This window comes from Emys orbicularis, chromosome 9 (genome assembly GCF_028017835.1).
Source record: "Emys orbicularis isolate rEmyOrb1 chromosome 9, rEmyOrb1.hap1, whole genome shotgun sequence".
NCBI classification, from domain to species: Eukaryota; Metazoa; Chordata; order Testudines; family Emydidae; genus Emys; species Emys orbicularis.
The window spans coordinates 28,967,836-28,992,353 of record NC_088691.1 but is presented as its reverse complement, the minus strand read 5'-3'; the positions used below and the strand labels follow the sequence as shown (position 1 = coordinate 28,992,353).

At 49.6% G+C, this 24,518-nt stretch overlaps 1 protein-coding gene across 1 annotated transcript in view; it reads left to right on the top strand.

Moving 5' to 3' along the window:
• HDX (highly divergent homeobox) overlaps positions 1-24,518 on the top strand; it is a 97,319-nt gene that overhangs the window by 34,899 nt on the left and 37,902 nt on the right. The window contains exon 5 of the mRNA XM_065411143.1: positions 1,226-1,279. Coding sequence (XP_065267215.1) covers positions 1,226-1,279 — 54 coding nt within the window. The remainder of the gene's footprint in view (positions 1-1,225; positions 1,280-24,518) is intronic.

The window sequence follows — 24,518 nt, the reverse complement described above, 5'->3', positions numbered from 1 at the left end:
ATACAATTGGAAGGTATGTTTTGGCAGTGAGTGGTTTCGTGCACTTGGCCCATGAGCCAGATCCAGCCTGCTTGATGGGCCTATGACAAACTCAAATGATATAGAATTCAAGTTTTCATTTCAAATTTCTAGGCTTCATGGTTGCGAAGATACAACCCTCTGAATGTGTCGGTGTAACTTTGTCTAGCTTGAAGCAACTATTTTCCAAATTTTGACTTTTACTTTCATCTTGTTGAGGTGTTACTTCTGACTAAGCAAATTGGCTCTAAAACAATAGTTATTACTAAGGACCATATTCTACCCATAGTCTTTGTGCAAATCTCCCACTGGGCCTGATCCAAAGAGGTGCTAAACCTTTGTAACTCAATGATAGTAGTAGGTAGTCAGCAGCACTCAGTATTGTGGTCGTTTTTATTAATGGGAGATTGGCTGGCTGATTTAGGATATTATCCTAATTTAGTAGTTCTGTTCCACAGACTATAATAAAAAACTGTATTTTGGCCAGTGCTACAGAATAAATTTGATACTCTTTCAGTAAGAGCTCTGTAAATGTTTTGATTTCCACAACATGTAAAAAAAAAATTGTTTAAGGACTGGTGTTACTATAATATAGTACAAAGTCAGTCCTGAAACTTTAGGTCAATGAGAGCAACTCTGCTCACCTAGCTCGTCAGAGAAGTCCCACAGTAATCAGGCTACTCACATCAATAACACAAACAGAATTTGGCCCCCTATGAACAGGGGCGGCTCCAGGCACCAGCGCAGCAAGCGCGTGCCGGGGGCGGCCTGCCGGTCGCTGTGAGGGCGGCAGTCTGGCTGCGTTCGGCGGCATGCCTGCAGGAGGTCCGCCGGTCCTGCGGCTTCGGCGACAATTCAGCGGCGGGGACGCTGAAGGCACGGCACCGGCGGACCTCCCGCAAGCATGCTGCCAAATCTGTGTGACCAGCGGACCGCCCGCAGGCGTGCTGCCGAAAGCCGCCTGACAGCTGTGCTTGGGGAGGCAAAAAACATAGAGCCGCCCCGCCTATGAAAATCTTGCAAACGTTTTTCTTAAGCAGGAAGGAAGCGTATTGAGATCTGGATAGACACTTATCACAATGAATACACACTCTTGAAGCTGGATTATTTTGCACAAGTCATGCAAAAGCTGTATGCATAGTATTATTTGCCATACCAGCAGTCTGAGCATGTGCATTATTGATAATTGGTTTTTTTGCTTCCACAGATTTCAGGAAACCTTACTGTGCCTTGGATTACAGGGTGTTCCAGAAAAAGAGCAGTAAGTACATTTCACTTGAAGCAGCAAATGGGCCAAGTAAAGGCATGGAAAAACATTAGAATTTTTTTTTAATGACCTCTAGAAAAATGTCACTTCGAAATGTTTTAGACTTCGAAATGTTCAGGCGATGGGATGTATTGTGGTTCACAGTGAAATAGTGGTTGGAAGGGTGGGTGTTTATAGAATGTACATAGAGGGTAAGATAGATATGTTGTGATCTCGTTAGTGAGAAGGTAAGATATGAGAGTAATCGTTCTTAGCCAATATATGAAGGATAAGAGATGAGATAATGATACAAAGGGAGAGCAATCTGGAGGAGAGTGTGTTCTGGTGTGGGTGGATAATGGTTGCACATGTTGTGGAGTACCACAATATGGAGAGTATGGGATAGTATCAAGGGTACTTTATATAGGAACATAGCTCATACTAGAAATGTAGAAAAGATACCGTATGAGGCTATAAAGGTGCTTTGGGGATGTAATAGGATGGTCAGGGATGTGAGAGTGCACAGTTAAAAAGTTGTCTGTCAAACCAGAAAGGACGGTTAACTTAATTTTCTCCCCATCCCTCACTTTTTATAAAAGACAAGTAAGTATTTGCCTGTTTGCTGTTAATGACCCATCCAATTTGACTGCATCCAGTGTTCCCACATAGAGTAAGTATTTAATTAACTCAAAATTGAGCTGGCTCATTTCTGTAGTGGCTGCTAGCACCTACAGGAGGAAATTTCCACAGCCCATTTATCTCAGACATGGCTTCATAAACACATGTTTCATCTCTTTACTACTCTTGTCACAAGAATGTTTTTGCTTCAAGGTTTGTCTTCACTGCAATGTTAGCCTGAGTTATCTACACTTCAGTTAACTACTCTCGAGTTTGCTTAGTTCAAATGAGCATGGTAACACTGCAAAACAACATCTGAGCAGCACCAAGTGGTAGTATGAGCAGCACAGAGTAGCTGCATCATTAGCAGGACTCAAGCTTTTTTGTAAGCTCTCGGGGAAAGGAGCCATGTACTACTCTGTATTTTGTACAGTGCCTACAACAATGGGGCCCCGTTCATGGTTGGTTGGCACTACCATAATAGGCATGATTAACAATTCACATGCTCTCTGATGGGCCAGGCAGCGCTTGAGCTGGAGATTTTTGTGCATGAGTGGGAATCTGATTAGGGGCAGCACTCAAGTTATATTTCTAGCTAACACTGTAGTGTAGAGAAGTCCTCGGTCTCCTGAGCTGACGCTGACTGCATGTGTGCACGTGTATGTACATATTTTTAAAAAATAATTCTCTGAATGAAACCAAAACGGAAGTAGTTCTTCTCCTGATTTCCTACTGCTGGAATGTGCACATATTCTCTGGCATTATTTTCCTGGGGAATAGTCGTGTTCCATAAATACAATGTCAGGATGGATTAGTTTTGTGTAATGGCCTCAGAAACCATTGTTTTCCTCATGTACCACTGTGAAGAATGGAGTTACAGTCCCTAGAGTTAAGCATCACAAGGTTGGTGGTGAGGTGCTTGGCTCTGGCATTCACTTCCCATCTAATCAAAAAACTCATGTTTTTTATATATATATATATATATATATTAAAAAAAAAAAAAAAAAAGTGGGTTTGGGGCCCATGGCAAGATCTCTGTCTTCTGATAGGCTACTTCATCAGGGGTAGAAAGTTGAGGGGTTCTTTTATACTGTAGGTTTAACTTGTCTGTATGTCCCTTCTTTGGCTTTCATTACTGCTTTGTACAGAGAAGCTAATTTGTTTTACAGCAGTTTGCATAATTTACAGCAGTCAGTTTCAGAAACAATGTAATAGTAAGATACTTTAAAGTCGCTATTAGCAGTCCTTCCTCTAAGTCAGAATGCAGTATATTTTCAATGGTAGAATAACTCTAGTGACAGACTGATGTCACAAAGAGCAACTGGGAAACCCAGTGGAGTGAAAAATAGCTCAGCACAGCTCTTTAGAAATGCAGAATAAGGGTATGTCTACACTACGAGGGTAGTTCGGTTTCTCTTAAATAGAAAATGTAGAATCGATATTGCAAAGTCGAACGTGTGTGTCCACACTAAGGACAGTAATTCGACTTTGTGAGTCCACACTAACGGGGAAAGTGTCGACATTGGAAGCGGTGCACTGTGGGCAGCTATCCCACAGTTACCGCAGTCCCCGCTGCCCATTGGAATTCTGGGTCGAGCCGCCAATGCCTTCTGGGTAAAAAAAAAGGGTCGAGGGTGCATTTGGGTAATTGTCGTCATCCGTCCGTCACTACCGCCCTCCCTCCCTCCCTGAAAGCGCCGGCGGGAAATCAGTTCGCGCAATTTTCCGGTCAGTGCCAGCGCAGACGCCACAGCACTGCGAGCATGGATCCCGCTGCGACCATCGCTGCAGTTGTGGCCGTTGTCAACGCCTCGCAGGTTATCATCCACCTTTACCAGAGGCAGATGCAGATAAACCAGGCGAGGAGGCTACGGCACCGCGGTGAGGGCCTGAAGTCTGAGAGTAGCACAGGCCTGTCAGAAAGCACGGGACCCAGCGCCGAGGACATCACGGTGACAATGGGTCATGTGGATGTTGTGGAACGGCGATTCTGGGCACGGGAAACAAGCACGGACTGGTGGGACCGCATAGTGCTTCAGGTCTGGGATGAATCCCAGTGGCTGCGAAACTTTTGCATGCGGAAGGGGACTTTCCTTGAACTTTGTGAGTTGCTGTCCCCTGCCCTGAAGCGCAATGACACCCGGATGCGAGCAGCCCTGACTGTCCAGAAGCGAGTGGCCATAGCCCTCTGGAAGCTTGCAACGCCGGACAGCTATCGGTCTGTCGCGAACCACTTTGGCGTGGGCAAATCTACCGTGGGGGTTGTTGTGATGCAAGTAGCCAACGCAATCGTTAAGGTACTGCTCTCAAAGGTAGTGACCCTGGGAAACGTGGAGGTCATCATAGATGGCTTCGCCGCGATGGGATTCCCAAACTGCGGTGGGGCTATAGATGGAACTCACATCCCTATCCTGGGACCGGAGCACCAGGCCAGCCAGTACATTAACAGAAAGGGCTACTTTTCAATGGTGCTGCAAGCACTGGTGGACCATCGGGGACGTTTTACAAACATCAACGTCGGGTGGCCGGGCAAGGTTCATGACGCTCGCGTGTTCAGGAACTCTGGTCTGTTTAGACGGCTGCAGGAAGGTATTTACTTCCCGGACCACAAAATAAGTCTTGGGGATGTGGAGATGCCTACAGTGATCCTTGGGGACCCAGCCTACCCGCTAATGCCCTGGCTCATGAAGCCCTATACTGGCGCCCTGGACACTGAAAAAGAACTGTTCAACTACCGGCTGAGCAAGTGCAGAATGGTGGTGGAGTGTGCTTTTGACCGTCTCAAGGGGAGATGGAGAAGCTTACTGACTCGCTGTGATCTCAGCGAAACCAATATCCCCATTGTTATAGCAGCTTGCTGTGTGCTCCACAATCTCTGTGAGAGCAAGGGGGAGACCTTTATGGCGGGGTGGGAGGTTGAGGCAAATAGCCTGGCATCTGATTACGCCCAGCCAGACAGCCGGGCGATTAGAAGAGCCCAGTGGGACGCGCTGTGCATCCGGGAGGCTTTGAAAGCTAGGTTCCACAGTGAGCAGGGTAACCAGTGACTTTTAAGTTTCTGTACAGAGAAGCTGAACCTGCCCCCGTTTCTTTACCCAGTTAACGTTGACTATCCTCTCCAGTTACAGACCCCCTCCACCCCCTTCCAAAAAAAATAAAATCAGTTTTATTTTGTTAATGAACACCGTTGTCTTGATTACTGTTTTCGCGGGAATGTTTTAAACCTGGGACGCAGACTGTGGTGGGGAGCGGGTGTAGTGTACTGATGCAAATGATCCTTCTAAACTCCAGGAATGACAGGATTCGCAGTGGCGGACTGGTTGTTTCAACGGAGCCTGCCAGACCTCCTGAGCGGGACTGCGTGTATGTGGGGGCTATGTGACTTTATGGCAGGGGGAGGAGGGTTACAGATCCCCTGCTGCGTGGCTCTGTGATCCAGGACAAGAACCGCTGCATAAGATCTGTAACTGCCCTCCCCCGCCACAAAGTCACAGAGCAACCCCCCCCCCCCCCCACGCACAGAACATGAAAACCACCTCCCAGATTGACCAGGGTAACTAGTCACTGCACTGTGTATGTGCCCTGCTTCTGGACCTGCCCCCGCCTCTGTACCCTGCTAAAGGTGACTGTCCTGTCCAATTACCAAGCCCCTTCCCCCCCCTTGAGACAGACTCTCCCACAAAAGAACATGATTGAAACAGAAATGAACAGAAACGTATTTTTTATTAACAACCACACATGAAACTGGGGGGTGAAACTTGGACGGGGGCTTGGGTGAGGCGGGCAGGAAAGGACTTTTCAAATTTTGGGGAATGACAGCCTTCTGGTGCTTGAGCAGTCTGCAGGGGTCGAGTGAGAGTTTTCACGGACTCTGCCGCCCCTCCTTCTTTGGACTTTGGGCGAGGGGGGTATGGGACTTGGTGGCGGGGGAGTGCGGTTACTGATAGACTGCAGCGGGGCTCTGTCCTCCTGCCTCCGTTCCTGCAGAACATCAACAAGGCGCCGGAGCGTGTCCGTTTGCTCCCTCAGAAGTCCAAGCAGCGTTTGAGTCGCCTGCTGGTCTTCCTGCCGCCACCTCTCCTCACGTTCCATGTGTGTCCGGTGCATTTGGGACAAATTCTCCCTCCAATGGTTCTGCTGTGCTGCCTGGGCTCGGGAGCAGCCCATTAGTTCTGAGAACATGTCCTCTCGCGTCTTCTTCTTCCTCCGCCTAATGTGCGCTAGCCTCTGGGAGTGTGATGCCAGGCTGGGTTGGGAGACAGTTGCAGATGTGGCTGTGGGAATGAGAAAAAGGTAGTGAATTCCTCCGAAACATAAATGTAGTTGTGAACAAAGAACATAGTCTTTCTCTGTGAACAAGACCATGCACCGCACCTATCACATGCGCACTCAGGACAAGGTCGAATTTTCGGACCTCGCCTTCAGTGCCTGGGGTCTTGCACTGCCGATCTGGGAAGTGGGGCAGGACACCGGAATTTCTGTAGCAGGCAGACATGGTAAGCCGTAGACTTGTGGCTGCTTAAAACTTTAGTAGTACCACTGGCCTCCTTTCACATTGAAAGCAATGCCAGTCTCTGCTGCCAGCAATCGGCCAAGCATGAACTCTGGCCCTGTCCCACCCCCTCGCGGATGTCCCAGGGAAAGATCCCTGTATGTTGCCCCTCTCCCGCCTCCACCGCGTGGCTGTAAACCAGCGGTTACAGTTCTGTAAAGGAACTTGCAAGCAGTCCCACTACTAACAGTCCCCTACCTAATTCAAAGCAGGTCATCATGAGCGACACAACAATAATGAGGATCTCGGACAGCGATAAGGAAAGGATGCTTCGGGAAAGCTTGCAAAGACCAGGGCCCTATGCCGCCATGCTGTGCAAGGCAATGATCCCGGAGTACTTGAGGATCTCCTGGCGCGGGAACGTCTCCTACTTCGGAGGACCCAATAAGGCCGCTCTCCCCAGGAACCTGATGAACAGGCTTTCCCATTACCTCCAGGAGAGCTTCCTCGAGATGTCCGTGGAGGATTTCAGCTCTATCCCCGGACATATAGACCGCATTTTAATATAGCTGCAGTGGCAGGGACTAAAGAGTGGAGCAGCTTGGGCAGCAGAATCATGCACAACCGGACACTGTTAGATTTTTTTTAAATAATTGGAACTGAATACTTAAGCGCCCAGGGTAAAGAAATCATGAAGAACACATTGTTCTTATTCTTAATATTCCAGTTTTGTTAAAAATAAATGTTTAGATGTTTAAAACACTTACTGCTTGATCCTTCCCCTGAATCTGTGTCCGGGTTAAATGCTGGGGAGGGTTGGTAGGGGATCTCTGTAAGGGTGATGAAGAGCTCCTGGCTGTCGGGGAAATCAGCTTGGTAAGCGCTGTCGACTGCCTCGTCCTCCTCATCTCCTTCCTCATCTTCCCCGTCCGCTAACATGTCCGAGGAACCGGCCGTGGACAATATCCCATCCTCAGAGTCCACGGTCAGTGGTGGGGTAGTGGTGGCAGCCGCACCTAGGATGGAATGCAGTGCCTCGTAGAAACAGGATGTCTGGGGCTGGGATCCGGATCGTCCGTTTGCCTCTTTGGTCTTCTGGTAGCCTTGTCTCAGCTCCTTGATTTTCACGCGGCACTGCGTTGCATCCCGGCTGTATCCTCTCTCTGCCATGGCTTTAGAGATCTTCTCATAGATCTTTGCGTTCCGTCTTTTGGAGCGCAGCTCGGAAAGCACGGACTCATCGCCCCACACAGAGATCAGATCCAAGACTTCCCGATCAGTCCATGCTGGGGCCCTCTTTCTATTCTGGGATTGCACGGCCATCTCTGCTGGAGAGCTCTGCATCGTTGCCAGTGCTGCTGAGCTCGCCACGATGTCCAAACAGGAAATGAGATTCAAACTGCCCAGACAGGAAAAGGAATTCAAATTTTCCCGGGGCTTTTCCTGTGTGGCTGGTCAGAGCATCCAAGCTCGGACTGCTGTCCAGAGCGTCAACAGAGTGGTGCACTGTGGGATAGCTCCCGGAGCTATTACCGTCGATTTCCATCCAGACCTAGCCTAATTCGACATGGCCATGTCGAATTTAGCGCTACTCCCCTCGTTGGGGAGGAGTACAGAAGTCGAATTTAAGAGACCTCTATGTCGAACTAAATAGCTTCGTGGTGTGGACGGGTGCAGGGTTAATTCGATTTAACGGCGCTAAATTCGACATAAACGCCTAGTGTAGACCAGGCCTGAGACTTTGTTTTCATTTTAAAAAAAAAAAAAAAAAAAGCCCTGCTAATGGAAAGAGCAATGAAGACCGCTCCAAGTGAGCTCTCTCAAAATGAAACTTTTTACCTACAGTTTACATTACTTTTAAACTAATTTTAGAATGTTCTTGTTCTCCTAAATCTTAGATAATCCTTTAAATAAGCTTTGAAATATACTTCTGTTTTTATTTATTTTGCTTTATATCATTTTAATTTACATGAAATGAAATCTTAGATTGTAGATTAGCTTGTCATGTACAGGAACTAAAATGTGCTGATGTAGATCCATAACTTTTTTAGCTTATGTAGTAACTGTAAATCTGCTCTGGAAATACAATAATGTGTGTGCCAAGAATGCAGTTTAGTAATCTTGGTTAACTATCTTGATATTAATTTGTGTTGTTAAATAGCCTGAATCAGTACATTTTTGACTGTTGCAGGTTTACTAGTCTAATGAATGACAGCAGTTTCCCATCTTTCACATAATCTCTCAATTTGCACAAGGCAAATTGTATTCTAATGAGATCCAAGAAAAGGACAAAATAATTTGTATTTTTCTGAACATGTGGTAGGAAAACAAAATATCTAATTTTGTGTTGTGATTCAGAATAATCTAGGGAAGGGTTCTAAATAGAGTTGTGTAGAGAGAAATTGGAGAAAAATAGAAAGCTGTACAGTGTTAGATAGGTATTTAGGGTGTACAGTTGAACTTCATTTGAAGTGGTATTTCTGGCAGCCTTTAAATTTACGGGTTGTCTCCACATGGAGTTGTTCCTGATTATTCAGGAACAAGTCTATGTGTGGACAAACCCTCAGTTTATCTCTAAAGAAAAAAAATGACTTTGCAATCAAGAAAAATAGTAGGCTATATATAACATCTGTTTAATTCAAATATCTGAAACACTTGGGAGGTAATATATTAAACATCCAACACCCGATCCCTTCAGTTAAGGGATAAGAAAAGTTTACAATCTGCATCTGTCCTCCGAGGAGACCTCCCAGGACAGAGAAGAATTGACGCTCCTCGTGTGTCTCAGACAGAAAATTTTTATTTAAAAGAAAGCAAAAAACCCTAATGCATTGTTTGTTTGTGAAAGGTGCCCCGAGTAGCAGATGGGTTCCTCTTCATGTCATTATAAATTAAAAGAAATAATCACAAAAAGGATACTTGCCCGTATACACACACACACACATACTTGGTAGATCACCTTTAAAAAACAACAATCTCTTACTGATAAAAAATGAGGAAGGAAAGCAAAAATAGAAAATGTTGTTGTGAAGTTTCCTTGTAGACTTATGTCATTTGACTTTCTGCTATCTGTAATAGTATCCACAGGCCCTTCTGAGGAACTGTTCTAGAGTCAAAACCACAGTCTTTTTCCATACCTGTTGCTGTAGATAGGAAATCATATTGGTGCTTCCTGTGAGATCTGTTTCCTTTGAGAGTTTTAACAATAAATATAAGTAATTGGCAATTTACAGAAGAAAAGAAATAAAACTGTTAGAAATTCAATGCGTGGATTATATATGCTGATGCTTCTGTCATTTGTGTACACAAGTGGCAAGTTTGTATGTGCACGTGTGGAGGACCTGGTATGGAAAACAAACCCTGGGAATTGAGGTGAGAAATGTAGTTTCATCTAAACAACTAATTTTTTCTTATGATATACAGCTTTAACACTAGCCACTTCATCAGCTTTTAAACTAGGATTTTCTGTGGCAGATACTAGGGTTCATTTTGAAGTAACTCCTACATACTTGGTTTCTTGCTTGCATTTTAATTGAATGGCATGATGCATAAATTGCACTCATTCTAAAAGAATATTCACAAGTCTTTCAGTATGGTTTTAGGTTTCCATCTGTAACAAGTCTTCAGAAGGAGAAATGGAAATGACATATATAGTCAGATCTTCAAGCTCAGGACCCCATGTGGGAAAGCAAATATGGATTAAAGCCACCTTTGTCCTCCTTTGGCATCAATAAGAGCAGCCTCAGGACTGCTGTTACACGCTTTGGATGCAGTGGCCCCAGGGGGGCTGCTCTGCTGGCTGGAGATTGCCAGAGGGCCTCCTCGACACATTCCTGACAAGTCTCCTATGAGGAGAGGAGACTGGGAGTGGATGGCACAGAGTTAATGAATTATGGGTGCTCAGCACCTTCAAAAATCAGGGCACTTGTGGCCTTGCCTAGCTATGGACTGAATTGCCTACCTTTAAACATTCAGGTTCGAAAATTTTGGCCAAAGTGTACCCATGGGATTTGTCCTCATCCTACCTGAAAACCTATTCTCTGTTCATTCTTTCTGGTCTTAAAAACTTACCCTATGTGGCTGAGTTAGCTGGATATGTAAGTGTAGTTCAGCCTTACATCTCTGTACAGTGGCATGAATATAACCCTCACTGAAGAGAAATGCTTTTAAGTGTTCCAGTGAAATTTTTTTGATTTGACCAATTCTTGACTGAACAATCACATGCTCTGTATGCAAAGTTATTAGAGTGATGGCATATGTCCATTACACCACGGATGTGTGCATCTCATGCAATGGTGCCAGAGTTTTCTCTAGCGGTGGCCATGTCTGCTCACTGATGTTCCTTTGCTCCGAGCCGAGGCTATAAAGGGGTGGAGCCGTCCTGCTCATCCTTCAGGTCCTTCCTACCACCCGTGGTCGATCGGAGCATACTGTCTGTTTGTTCCTTCAGTGGAGATTGCAGTGAATGTGCACGTTTTAGTTAGTCCTACTTAAAAAGTAGGAAACCATCCACAAGTGCCACGTACCTTAGTAAATAGAAACATTTCTTTATCTGGGTGGGTATGCCTACACTGCAATTAAACACCTGTGGTTGGCCTATATCAGCTGACTCAGGCTCACAGGGCTCGGGCTGTGGGGCTGTAAAATTGTGGGGTAGATGTTTTGGGTCCAGGCTGGACCCTGGGACCCTCCCCCCCTTGCAGAGTCACAAAGCCTGGGCTACAGCCCAAGCCTGAACGTCTACACTGCAGTTTTATAGCCCGCAGCCTGAGTGCCGCAAGCCTGAGCCAGCTGACATGGGCTAGACCTGGGGCATTTAATTACAAAATAAATATCCCCTGGGTCTCCTATGCAATCTACCATTCAAAAGATTTTTGATTATTTCTTACACTTAAGAGTCAGTTTTGGTGATCAGCTCTATATAAAAGTGCACCCTGATCACAATTTTGGAGTTTCACCCTCACGTCATGGGACTGCGTTCTCCAACCTTATGACCACCTTAACGGTTTCTTAAAGGCCTAGAAAGATTGTTCCCTCCTATCAGGGACCCCACTCCATACTGGGATTTGAACTTAGTGTTATTAGCCCTTATGGGCTCCCTTTCGAACTGTTAATTACCATTTGTTACACCTTTCTGCAAAGGTGGCTTATCTAATAGCCATTGCCTCAGCAAAAAGAATGGGGGAATTACATGTTCTAGTGCAGGGATCAGCAACCTTTGGCCTGCGGCCCGCCAGGGTACTTACCATGGCGGGCCGCGGGCCAAAGATTGCCGATTCCTGCTCTAGTGACTGTCCATATAGTTTTTTTACAAGAATGCTGTACAGTTTAGGCTAAACCTAAGTTTCTCTCCAAAGTAGTATCTGATTCCACCCCAACCTATCTATATATATTTACCAATCTTCTTTGCAGGGCCTCATACTCAAAAAGATGAGCAAAAGCTCTGCACTCTGGATGTTTGCTGAGCACAAGCTTTTTATCTGAAAAGAACAAAGCCTTTTGTGTCTCCTCCCAGTTGTTTGTCTCCTACTCAGAATGAATAAGAAGGCATCCTGTAACAGTACGACTTTCCAAGTGGATCACTAGCTGAATTATGTGCTACAAGATCCAGGGCATCATGCTTGTTGAAAAGCTCTCTGCACACACAGTCTCTATGGTATTTGTGGGAAATGTTCCTGTCGTGGATGTCTGTATAGAGCGGCAACATGGTCTTCAGTCCACACTTTTGCTAGACATTACAATCACATCAAGAGAAGATGCTAACGTAAGGAAAGAGTTCTCTCTTCCACTAAGACTCCTAGCTCCCCCAGAAACTGCTTGGGAGTCATCTGGTGTAATGGACATATGCAGTTACTCGAAGAAGAAAAAACAGTTACTCATCTTGGTGTACCTGTCACCCTTGAGATGTGTTGCATGTGTCCGTTACCTGACCCACCCTCCTTCTGCAATACAGCGGAGTCTATCATCTAAAAGTCCGGTACGAAGGAACTGGAGGACACACAGGGCAGCTCTGCCCCTTAATAGTCTCAACTTGGTGCATGAGTAACACCAGGGTGAAGGCATGGCTGCCCCTTTGCGTATTGCAAGGTGAAATCCTCTGGCACAGGTACATGGGATGTACACGCACTTAATGTAATGGACACATGCAAAACACCTTGAAGAACAACAGTAGGAGAAGGTTTTTATGTTTGCACAGCAATGAGTGCCATGTATGAACCTGAATAGAATGTCACAATGGTTGATATATATTTTGAATTACTGTTAGGATTCTCCGGGTTTATGGTTCTTTGCTGTAATCTTTGGATCACTTATTAACTCTTCTTTCCTCCTCGAAGATTCCTGTACATCTCTATAGAGTCCCTCATTATTTCCCCAACCTGCTTTTTTTAGTATTTACTTTACTTTGACCTTGAACTTTCAGCATTCAGTATCTTGCAAATTTTTGTATTGAAAACACATAACTGAATTATAGTTATGGGGTTGGCAGATGGGGGTGGAAGTTGATGGGTTTGGAAACTCTGTAGTGGGACAATTGGCAGTTATAGCCTTCAAGAAGCCCAGAAGGCAGTTTGTTTATAGACAGTACCTCCTTTTTTTTTTTTTTTGGCACTGATTTAACTATGTTGGATTAGAAATTTATACAGTTACATTGGTGTAATGACCTAGTATGGATGCAGTTCTATAAATATAAAAGTGTTTATTGTTAGGGCTAGATAACACTTTTATATTGATATAACTGCATTGGCTTGGTTTCTAAGCCAGTATAGCCAAATCAGTGCAAAAACTGTGTGTAGACCAGCCCTGAGACTAGGAGATGAGTATCCTGGTTGAATGCTTATCCCAAAACAGGGGTGGGCAAACTTTTTGGCCTGAGAGCCACATCTCGGTATGGAAATTGTATGGAGGGACAGCAGGGGCAGGGGATTGGGGCGCACAGGGAGGATGAGGGTTCCAGCTGGGGGTGCAGACTGGGGTGGGGATGAGGGGTTTGGGGTGCAGGAGCACTGGAGTGGGGAAAGCTCCCAACTCTGCTCCCCAGCTGGAGCTCGAGGGCCGGATTAAAAGGTCTGATGGGCCGGATGCGGCCCGCAGGCCATAGTTTGCCCACCCCTGTTCTAAAATCATCAGTGAAATAGTTGGCAGTATATCAACATTCTTAAATGAAGATAGGCAGTTCACAACTATTTTTGACCTATTGTTCCAGGCTGTCCCCAGACTTCTTGCATGCCTCTCCCACCTATCAGGTTCCAATCTCATCAGAGGCTGCTCAACTGCCACCTTATAGGTTCTATAAGGTTTTAGGTTTTATGTAACTCTAGGGAGAGTCAAGACCTAGTAGCCGCTTAGTCCAATGTGCTCCCCTAGGTATGTGTGGATTCTAAGTGGACAATCTCCTCCCCCACACGCTGAAGTTGTTTGTGGTGGTTGTTAACCAGTAACTCCATTTCTAAAAATAAAATGCACTCCCACACCCACACTTTCATAGTGAGGGTCGGGTGGAGTGTCCCCACTAATTTACCTATTAATGGGGGCTGGAATGTATGATGGCTTCTGAGGGAGAAGTGTAGTCAGGGATGAAAGTAAGTCCGGAAGGGGCGTGGCTGAGGGAGTCAGAGCCAGCCCCAGCCCACCCTGTAAGGTAAGTCGATTTCCCCCCCCCCGGGTAGCAGCAGCAGCCCGGCGCTCTGGGGGCTATTTAAAGGGCCCGGGGCTCCCCTGCTTCTACCGCCCCGGCCCTGTAAATAGCCGGGGAAGCGGCGGGGCTCCAGTGGCTATTTAAAGGACCAGGGCGGCAGAGGCAGCTGTAGCCCCAGGCCCTTTAAATAGCCCCTGGAGCCCCCCGCTACCCCTGGGCTCTGGGGGCTATTTAAAGGGCTCGGGGCTCCCACTGCTTCTACCGCTCCGGCCCTTTAAATGGCCGCCGGAACCCTGGAGTAGTGGCAGTGGGGCTCCAGCGGCTATTTAAAGGGCCGAGGCGATAGAAGCAGCGGGAGCCCCGGACTTTTTAAATAGCCCCCAGAGCCCCGCAGCCCTACCCCAGGGCTCCAGCAGTGGGGCTCTGGTGGCAATTTAAAGGGCCTGGGGTTCCAGCCCCTGCTACGGCAAACCGGCTCTTGCTGGTATGCCGTACCGGGGCGTACCGGCTTACTTTCACTTCTGAGTGTAGTACAGAATTATAGATCTGTTCTCCAGATATAGCTATCCATTACAGGAATCCTATAAAGGATGTAGATTTTTAATCCAAACACTTGGAACAAGGCTGTTAGGTTTTTGTGAATGTGTAATAATGAAGCTAATCTGGCATAGCGCTAATGGGTCAGTATGTCTCCTGTGTTTAAAAAGGGAGGGCATTCTGACTTCTGGAATGAAATAAAGTAAAAATTGAATTTTATAGGTTTGAGTAATACATATGGCCAGAAGTTGAGCTATCCCTTTTATAAAGAAACAGGCAGTAACTTCTGTTACTATGGTTAAATATAATTTATGGAGTATTTAAAGATACAACATGAGAACATGGAGGGGTATGTGTCCTAAAATCAAGAAGAAATAATGGATAAAAACACAGGTACATTGTATTATTCGGTTGTCTGAAATGAGTAAAAAAGTACATTGAAATAAGACTATTTTAGTAGGTTTTGAGATTGATAATCTGCATGCACTAATAAAATGTTTTATTAAAGTATTTGTTTTTCCCCTCTAAGTCTCAGTGATAGAGTTTATGAGGGGCAGAGAGCGTATTTGTTTTTAAGCAATTTCATTAATTTAAATTAAATCAGGTCTTGCCTCTGATACTGATCAAATTTCAGATTTTCATGAAAGAAGACATAACTTCTATAAAAGCCATCTTGTTATCATGGCAAATACAATGAGACAAAATTAATGAATGATAGATTCTTCTTCGAGTGATTGTTCACATCCATTACACATTAGGTGTGCGCGCGCCGCGTGCACGAACGTCGGAAACTTTTTCCCTCAGCGGCTCCCGTCGGGCCTGCAGGGTCTCCCCTCCCGCCAGAGCGGCGCCCCGCTCTAGCGTATATATATCCCTGCCGGCCCGACCCTCCCTCAGTTCCTTCTTACTGTCCGTGGCGACGTTGGAACAACTCTGTCTCTCATCTGAGAGTGTCCCTTAGCATAGTAATTAGTGTTACAGTTATCAGTTCGTTAGTAGTTAGTAGTTAGTGTTAAGCTAGCAGTTATCAGTTCTTTACAAAGGCTTAAACTCTTTGTGTTAGGTGTTTGGCTAACCCCGGCACCGGCCCTGGGCGGCGGGGCATGCCGCGCGCCCAAGGCTTCAAGGCTTGTGCCACGTGCCGCAAGCCTATGCCATTGAGTGATCCACATGAATCGTGTCTCCGTTGCCTGGGGGAAGCACACCAAAAGGAGCGCTGCAAGATCTGTAAGGCTTTCAAGCCCAGGACTAAGAAAGAGAGAGACTTTCGCCTTAAGCAGCTGCTCATGGAGTCGGCGTTACAGCCCTCCACTTCTATGGCACCGTCAACCTCGGTGCGGAGTGCCCCGGCATCGGTTCGGGATCCGATGCCGGCGGGGCAACCTAAGCCTATGGCACCGGCTCGGAGGGAACACCCCCGGCACCGGTCCTCTTCGCCGGCTAAGCCGAAGGGCCAACCCAAGGCCCGAGGACGTTCCCCGCACAAGAGGGTAGCGCCCGCGAAGACCGCAAGTGCCAATAAAGCCGTTGCGGTCCCAACACAGATCCCGGTGCCAGTGGCTCCGGTGCCGAAAGGCCCGTCGAGCCCCGGGATAGGCGCGTCGAGTGAGGAGGAAGGGCTGGAGGAACTGTTGGAACAGCCCTCCACCCCGGACACATTTGAGGCAGCAAAGGACCTCATTGAATTGTCCGCTGAAGGCACCCTCCGCGCTAAGGACATTCCGCCGAGACTGCCGTCCAAAGGCAAGCCGGCGATGATGCGCCCATCACAGTCACCATCTTGGCACCGTTCGCAGCGCCAATCCCGGTCGAGCTCCGCCAGCAGACGCGAGGCACCGGCCCAGCAGCCCTGCTCGAGCAGGCACCGGGACGTTTCGGTCGCGCGATCCCTGAGACCGTCCTCCCGCAGCCGCTCCCGGTCCCGGGGCCACCGGTACCGATCCAGGTCCAGGTCCAGGTCGGCACGGCGCTACTCCCGGTCCTGGTCACAAAGGCACCGCTCTCCAACCCCGGACCGGCACCGCCCCACGGCACCGCCGTGGCCCTCTAGATCACCGTCCATAGTTTCGGAGGTGGACTCGGGCCATTCCAGCAAATATGCCCACAGAGCGCAGGCCAGTAGGGAGCACGAAGCCTCTTGGCAACCACAGTGGGGCCACCCAGGGCAATGGCCATTCTGGACCCCTTGGGCCTACCATCAACAAGGCCCCCCATCCAGAACCTCGAGATCGGGCCCCTCAGGACACCGGTCCCGCTCCCCACGGTGGCGCCCACCCTCCCGCAGGGAGTCCACGGTATCCAGGCCGCCAGAAAGGGAAAGGGCCGACTCGGCACCGAGCCCGGCACCGTCTCAGGCCCACGTCAGAGAACGCACTCCGGAGGAGCACCCTGCTGATGAGGAGTTACAGGAGGAAGAGGACGCACAAAAGGCCATGACCTCCTCCTCCTCACCAGACGAAGCCGTGGCGGGCACAACAGTGTCCGGTCCTCCCCTGATTGACCATCGGGCACACCAGGACCTGCTCCGCCGAGTAGCCCTCAATTTGGGGTTGCAGGCAGAGGAAACCGTAGAGCAGGAAGACCCTATGGTCGACATTCTAAGCCCGGAAGGCCCCTCCAGGATTGCGCTCCCGCTCATAAAAACGGTCCAATCTAATTACAAGACCGTATGGCAAACACCAGCCTCCGCGGCGCCTACGGCAAAGGGCGTAGAGAGGAAATACTTCGCCCCATCCAAGGGGTTTGATTTCCTATTCTCCCACCCAACCCCATGTTCGCTGGTCGTCTCCGCGGTCAACGAACGGGCGCGACATGGCCAACAGGCCCCGGCCCCCAAGGCCAAGGAGGCAAAACGCTTGGACTTATTTGGGAGAAAGGTCTACTCGTCCGGAGGCCTCCAGCTGCGGATCGCGAACCAACAAGCGATCCTGAACAGGCACAATTTCAACTCCTGGGCATCGGTGTCCAAGTTCAAGGAAGCCTTGCCTCAGGGCTCGCAACCCGAGTTTGCTGCCTTAGTAGACGAAGGGAAGGCGGTGGCCAAAACCTCCTTACAGGCCTCACTTGACTCCGCTGACGCAGCCGCTAGGACAGTTGCGTCAGGAGTGGTAATGAGACGCTTGGCATGGCTGCAGGCTTCCGGCCTTCCCCCAGAGGTGCAAAACATCCTCCAAGACCTTCCGTTCGAGGGTTCAGGCTTGTTTTCGGACCAAACGGATGCCAGACTACACAGCCTTAAGGACTCTCGAGCTACCCTCAAGTCGTTGGGGATGCACACCCCAGTGACGCAGAGGAAGCCCTTCAAGCCCCAACCTCCGCAGAGGCAGTACCACCCTCGTCCTAGACAGGAGCCGTACCGCAGGAGGGGCAGGGATAACAGGCGTAGACGCAACAACACGCCCAACCAAGGCCAAAATCAGGGCCAAAACAAACCGCAGCCGGGAAACAAACAAGGGTTTTGAAGCTGCGATCGAGGACAGTGTACCAACCTCTGTTCCAGATCCCCCCCTGTGTTTCAGGGACCGCCTGTCCCGTTTTTACCGTGCTTGGTCACGTATAACATCGGACCGCTGGGTCCTACGCACGGTGGAGGCAGGATACACCCTTCAGTTCTCCTCGTCCCCTCCCTCCCACCCCCCAACCCCGTCCCTCTTCAGGGACCCCTCTCACGAGCAACTCCTCTTGCAAGAGGTGCAGGCCCTCCTCACAATAGGAGCAGTGGAAGAGGTTCCTCCGGACCTCAAAGGGAAAGGGTTCTATTCAAGATACTTCCTCATTCCCAAAGCAAAAGGGGGCCTTCGTCCTATTCTGGACCTACGCAAGCTAAACAAATACTTGCTCAAACCACGTTTCCGTATGGTCTCCCTTGGTACCATCATTCCATCCCTGGATCCGGGGGATTGGTACGCTGCCCTCGATATGAAAGATGCCTATTTTCACATCGCTATCCGACCGGCCCACCGGCGGTTCCTGCGCTTCACTGTCAGCCAGCGCCATTTCCAATTTACAGTTTTGCCTTTCGGCCTGGCAACAGCCCCGCGCGTATTCACGAAATGCATGTCCGTGGTAGCAGCTTTTCTTCGAAAAAGAAGGATGCGCGTCTACCCATACCTGGATGACTGGCTCCTAGCGGGCCAGTCGGAGGCCGAGGTTCGCTCCCATGTGGCATTGATGCTACAGGTGTTCCACGAACTCGGTCTACTGGTCAATGTACCCAAGTCATCACTGGTCCCTACGCAGAGACTGGACTTCATAGGGGCAGTCCTGGACTCAGTGGCGGCACGGGCGAGTCTCCCCGTGTCGAGGTTCCTGGCCATTCAGAAGGCCGTGAGCTCCATCCAGCAATTCCCCACAACCACGGCCAGATGTTGCTTACAACTCTTGGGGCACATGGCGGCCTGCACCCACGTAGTCGGACACGCCCGCCTCAGACTCAGGCCGCTGCAGTTGTGGCTGGCCCAAGCATATCGCCCCAACAGAGACCCCTTAGACCTGGTCGTGACTATCCCGGCTCGGGTGTCGAACGCCCTCCGTTGGTGGCTTGATCGGCAGCAGGTTTGCGCGGGAGTCCCTTTCGCCGCCCCACAGCCCGTTCTGACGTTAGTAACAGACGCGTCGGACCTGGGTTGGGGGGCGCACCTGGGGGACCTGCGCACTCAGGGCTTGTGGTCCAGGGAAGAAAAGTTGCTTCATATCAACCTGAAGGAGCTAAGGGCGGTTCGCCTCGCCTGCCAAACCTTTCACGCTACCATAAGGCCACAGCGTGTCGGTTCTGACGGACAACACTACCGCCATGTTCTACATAAACAAACAGGGCGGGTCCCCGTCCTCTCCCCTCTGTCACGAGGCACTCCGCCTCTGAGACTTTTGCATAGCCCATTCAGTCCACTTACTAGCGACATATCTCCCGGGGGTCCAAAACGGACTAGCGGACCACCTCAGCCGGTCCTATCTCATGCACAAGTGGACGTTGAAGCAGGACGTCCTGCATTCAATCTTCCGGAGGTGGGGGTTTCCCCAGGTGGATCTCTTCGCCACCGAGGACAACAGCCAATGCCCCCAGTTTTGTTCATTCCAGAACCGCAGTCCGGGCTCATTGGCAGATGCCTTCGCAATCCCGTGGGGCGGGAGCCTGGGGTATGCCTTCCCCCCCATTCCCGCTCATCCACAGGGTCCTCCTCAAAACCCGCAGGGACAAGGCGACAGTCATCCTTATTGCCCTGGCGTGGCCACGTCAGCACTGGTTCACGTCCCTGTTGGAACTGTCCGTGTCCACTCCGATAACCCTCCCCCTCCATCACGACCTCATCACACAAGACCGAGGTCGCCTGCTCCACCCGAACCTACCGTCGCTGCATCTCACGGCGTGGTTTTTCTCTGGCTAAACGATAGGGAGCACGGGTGCTCTCATGAGGTCCAGCAAGTCCTCCTTGGTAGTAGAAAGCCCTCCACAAGAGCGACCTACCTTGCCAAATGGAAACGGTTCTCCCACTGGTGTGAGCCTCAACCCCATCAATTCTAGACTACTTGCTACACCTCAAGCATCAAGGGCTCGCCCCCGCCTCAATTAAGGTGCATCTGGCTGCCATATCGGCGTTCCACCCTGGGGAGTTGGGGGTTTCGGTGTTCTCCAACCCCACAGTAGTCCGATTCCTCAAGGGGTTGGAGAGGGTGTTTCCCTACTCGCGCCCACCGGTCCCCGCGTGGAACCTCAACCTGGTCCTCACTAAGCTCATGGGGCCGCCCTTTGAACCCCTAGCCTCTTGCTCCCTCCTGCACCTCTCATGGAAGGTAGCGTTTCTCGTGGCCATCACATCGGCTAGGAGGGTATCGGAATTGAGAGCCCTCACTTCGGAACCTCCTTATACAGTTTTTTATAAGGATAAGGTGCAACTGAGGCCGCACCCCAAATTCCTTCCAAAAGTGGTCACGCACTTTCATATGGGGCAGGACATTTGTTTACCGGTGTTCTTCCCCAAGCCCCATACGGACCCCAGCCACCGCAGCCTGCATACCCTGGATGTCCGTCGGGCCTTGGCGTTTTATCTAGACCGCACCAGGCCATTCCGCAAATCGACTCAGCTGTTTATTGCCGTTGCGGAGCGAATGAGAGGCCAACCTATTTCAACGCAACGCTTGTCGGCATGGATTGTGCTTTGCATACGCACGTGCTACGAGCTCGCCAACGTACCAGCCCCGGAGATCAGGGCTTACTCAACTAGGGCCCAAGCGTCCTCGGCGGCCTTCTTGGCACAGGTTCTGCTCCAGGAAATCTGCAAAGCAGCCACCTGGTCGTCGGTGCATACGTTCACAGCCCGCTACGCGATCCATCATCAGACCAGAGAGGATGCGGTTGTCGGCAGGGCTGTGCTTCAATCAGTTATTCCTTGACTCCTACCCTCCTCCAATGGTAAGCTTGTGAGTCACCTAATGTGTAATGGACGTGAACAATCACTCGAAGAAGAAAAAACGGTTACTTACCTTCTGTAACTGTTGTTCTTCGAGATGTGTTGTTCACGTCCATTACACTTCCCACCCTCCTTCCCCTCTGTCGGAGTCACCGGCAAGAAGGAACCGAGGGAGGGTCGGGCCGGCAGGGATATATATACGCTCGAGTGGGGCGCCGCTCTGGCGGGAGGGGAGACCCTGCAGGCCCGACGGGAGTCGCTGAGGGAAAAAGTTTCCGATGTTCGTGCACGCGGCGCGCGCACACCTAATGTGTAATGGACGTGAACAACACATCTCGAAGAACAACAGTTCTTCTTCGAGTGCTTGCTCATATCGATTCCAATTAGGTGTGCGCGCGCTGCGTGCACGATCGTCGGAGAATTTTCTACCCTAGCAACACCCGGTGGGTCGGCTGTGGAGCCCCCTGGAGTGGCGCCTTCATGGCGCTGGATATATACCCCAGCCGACCCAGCGCCCCCTCAGTTCCTTCTTACCGCCCCTGACGGTCGTTGGAACTGTGGAGCGCGGCATAGCTGTTCTCCACTCTCCCTAGCTTACTCTTCAATTCTTGTAGATAGTTCTAGTTATAGTTGTTTTTACTCTTTAGATAGTTATTCATTTTAGTTTTGTGATAATTGTATATAGTTAGCAGGGGGTTAAGGGGGTTGTTCTCCCCCCTTTTTCCCCCGGCGCATAGCCGGGCTCATGCCCAAGGCTCCTGGCTTTAAGCCGTGTGCGTCCTGCGCTAAGCCTATGCCGACGAGTGACCCGCACAACTCCTGTCTGAAGTGCCTCGGAGAATCCCATCAGGCAGATAAGTGTCAGATCTGTAAGGCCTTCAAACCAAGAACAAGAAAGGAGCGGGACTTTAGACTTCGGCAGCTCCTAATGGAGGCGGCACTTAGCCCGGATCCTCCCTCGGCGCGCCCAGCCCCGGCGCCGAGCGCCTCGGTGCGCAGCGCCCCGGCGGCCCCCACTGGTACTGCACCGCGAGCTGATTCAGACAAGTCCTCACGGCACTGGCCGCCTTCGGCACCGCACCCGCCACAAGGGACTCGGCACCGGTCCATATCTCCGGGCCACAATTCTGCTTCCTACAAGGGCGAGCTCTGGGCTCTCTGTCGGACGCGTTCCTTCTAACCTGGAAAGACCACCTGTTCTACGCTTTCCCTCCATTTCCACTGGTCCACAGGGTACTGCTCAAGCTACGCAGAGACCAGGCACGGGTAATTCTAGTCGCTCCAGCTTGGCCAAGGCAACACTGGTACACCACACTGTTAGAGCTCTCGGTTCAAGCACCGATCACGCTTCCCTTGTGCCCCGACCTCATCTCTCAGGACCACGGCCGACTGTGTCACCCCGACCTGCAATCGCTCCACCTCACAGCGTGGATGCTCCATGGCTGAATCGGACAGAGCGGCAATGCTCGCAGCCCGTCCAGCAGATTCTGCTGGGAAGTAGAAAGCCCTCTACACGGACCACTTACTTAGCAAAGTGGAAACGTTTCTCCTGTTGGTGCGAGCAACGAGCTACATCCCCCTTGCAGGCGCCTATTCCTCTCATACTTGAATATCTCCTATCCCTAAAACAGCAGGGCTTGGCGATATCTTCAATCAGGGTTCACCTCGCCGCTATTTCGGCGTTCCACCCAGGAGAACTCGCTTCCTCGGTCTTCTCTAACCCGATGGTCGTTAGATTCCTCAAGGGCTTAGACTGACTGTACCCACAGCAACGCCAGCCGGTTCCGACATGGGATCTCAACCTGGTTCTCTCCAAGCTCACAGGGCCTCCGTTCGAGCCATTGGCTACCTGTTCACTCCTGTACCTATCCTGGAAGACAGCCTTCCTTGTAGCCATCACCTCAGCACGGCGCGTTTCTGAACTCAGGGCGCTTACGTCCGAGCCCCCATACACTGTTTTCCATAAGGACAAGGTGCAGCTTCGCCCCCACCCTGCCTTTCTTCCCAAGGTAGTCTCACCTTTTCACGTGAACCAGGATATATTTCTCCCGGTCTTCCATCCTAGGCCGCACGCTACTCGCCAAGACCAGCGTTTGCATTCTTTGGACGTACGCAGGGCCCTGGCTTTCTATATTGACCGTACAAAGCCGTTTAGGAAGACGATACAACTCTTTGTTGCAGTGGCCGACCGGATGAAAGGCTCACCGGTCTCCTCACAGTGCCTGTCCTCTTGGATCACGTCCTGTATTCGTGCTTGCTACGACCTGGCCGGTGTCCCGACGCCGCGCCTCACCGCTCACTCCACGAGGGCCCAGGCCTCCTCGACTGCCTTCCTGGCTCAAGTCCCGATCCAGGACATTTGTAGAGCTGCAGTTTGGTCGTCAGTCCACACATTCGCCGCTCACTATGCGCTGGTGCAGCAATCCAGAGACGATGCTGCATTCGGGTCAGCAGTTTTGCACACAGCAATGTCTCACTCCGACCCCACCACCTAGGTAAGGCTTGGGAGTCACCTAATTGGAATCGATATGAGCAAGCACTCGAAGAAGAAAAGACGGTTACTCACCGTTGTAACTGTTGTTCTTCGAGATGTGTTGCTCATATCCATTCCAAACCCACCCCCCTTCCCCACTGTCGGAGTAGCCGGCAAGAAGGAACTGAGGGGGCGCTGGGTCGGCTGGGGTATATATCCAGCGCCATGAAGGCGCCACTCCAGGGGGCTCCACAGCCGACCCACCGGGTGTTGCTAGGGTAGAAAATTCTCCGACGATCGTGCACGCGGCGCGCGCACACCTAATTGGAATGGATATGAGCAACACATCTCGAAGAACAACAGTTACAACGGTGAGTAACCGTCTTTTACAGAAGGTAAGTAACCGTTTTTTCCTAATAGAAACTTCATAAAATTGTTCAATTGAGTCTTTCATTTCTCAGGATATAGGTTTGATCTGTACATCAGAATGAAGTAGATTGTATCTTTAAAGAATAGGAAGGTAATTCTGGATTATCATATGTACGTTTTGGGTAAAAGAAAGAAATTAATATTTTAGTGAGGTGGAGGTTTTTAATATGGTTTATTACAGTGAATTTCAGAGGCAATAAATGCAAATTCAGCCTACTTTAAAGAAACCAACTTGGGTAAATGGTATTTTTTAGGTGTAAACATCTCCTTTTATGGAAGCTACCAACATATAATATCCAGAAGTAATTACACTGATATTTAAAAATTCTAATTATTTAATATTGATTTTATTTAATAACTTGAGTATTTAAAATGAAGTTATACTAATCCTGTATAGCTTTGGTACATTTGCTCTGAAACATCTTCAACAAATGCATAAAAGTTGGGAAGTCAGAGCCAGTGCTCAAAAGACAGTAACATGGTAGGAAAGTGCCATTGAAATTTAATGGATCTTACCAACTTTAGGTATTAGTTTTGCACCAAAACTTTTAGATATGTTGTGAGTATTCTGTGACACTTGGCTGAATGCTAGCAGTGCCATAATATGCAAACTGGATCATTTCTTACAAAAAATGTTGCCTTTACACACACAAGGCCATTGT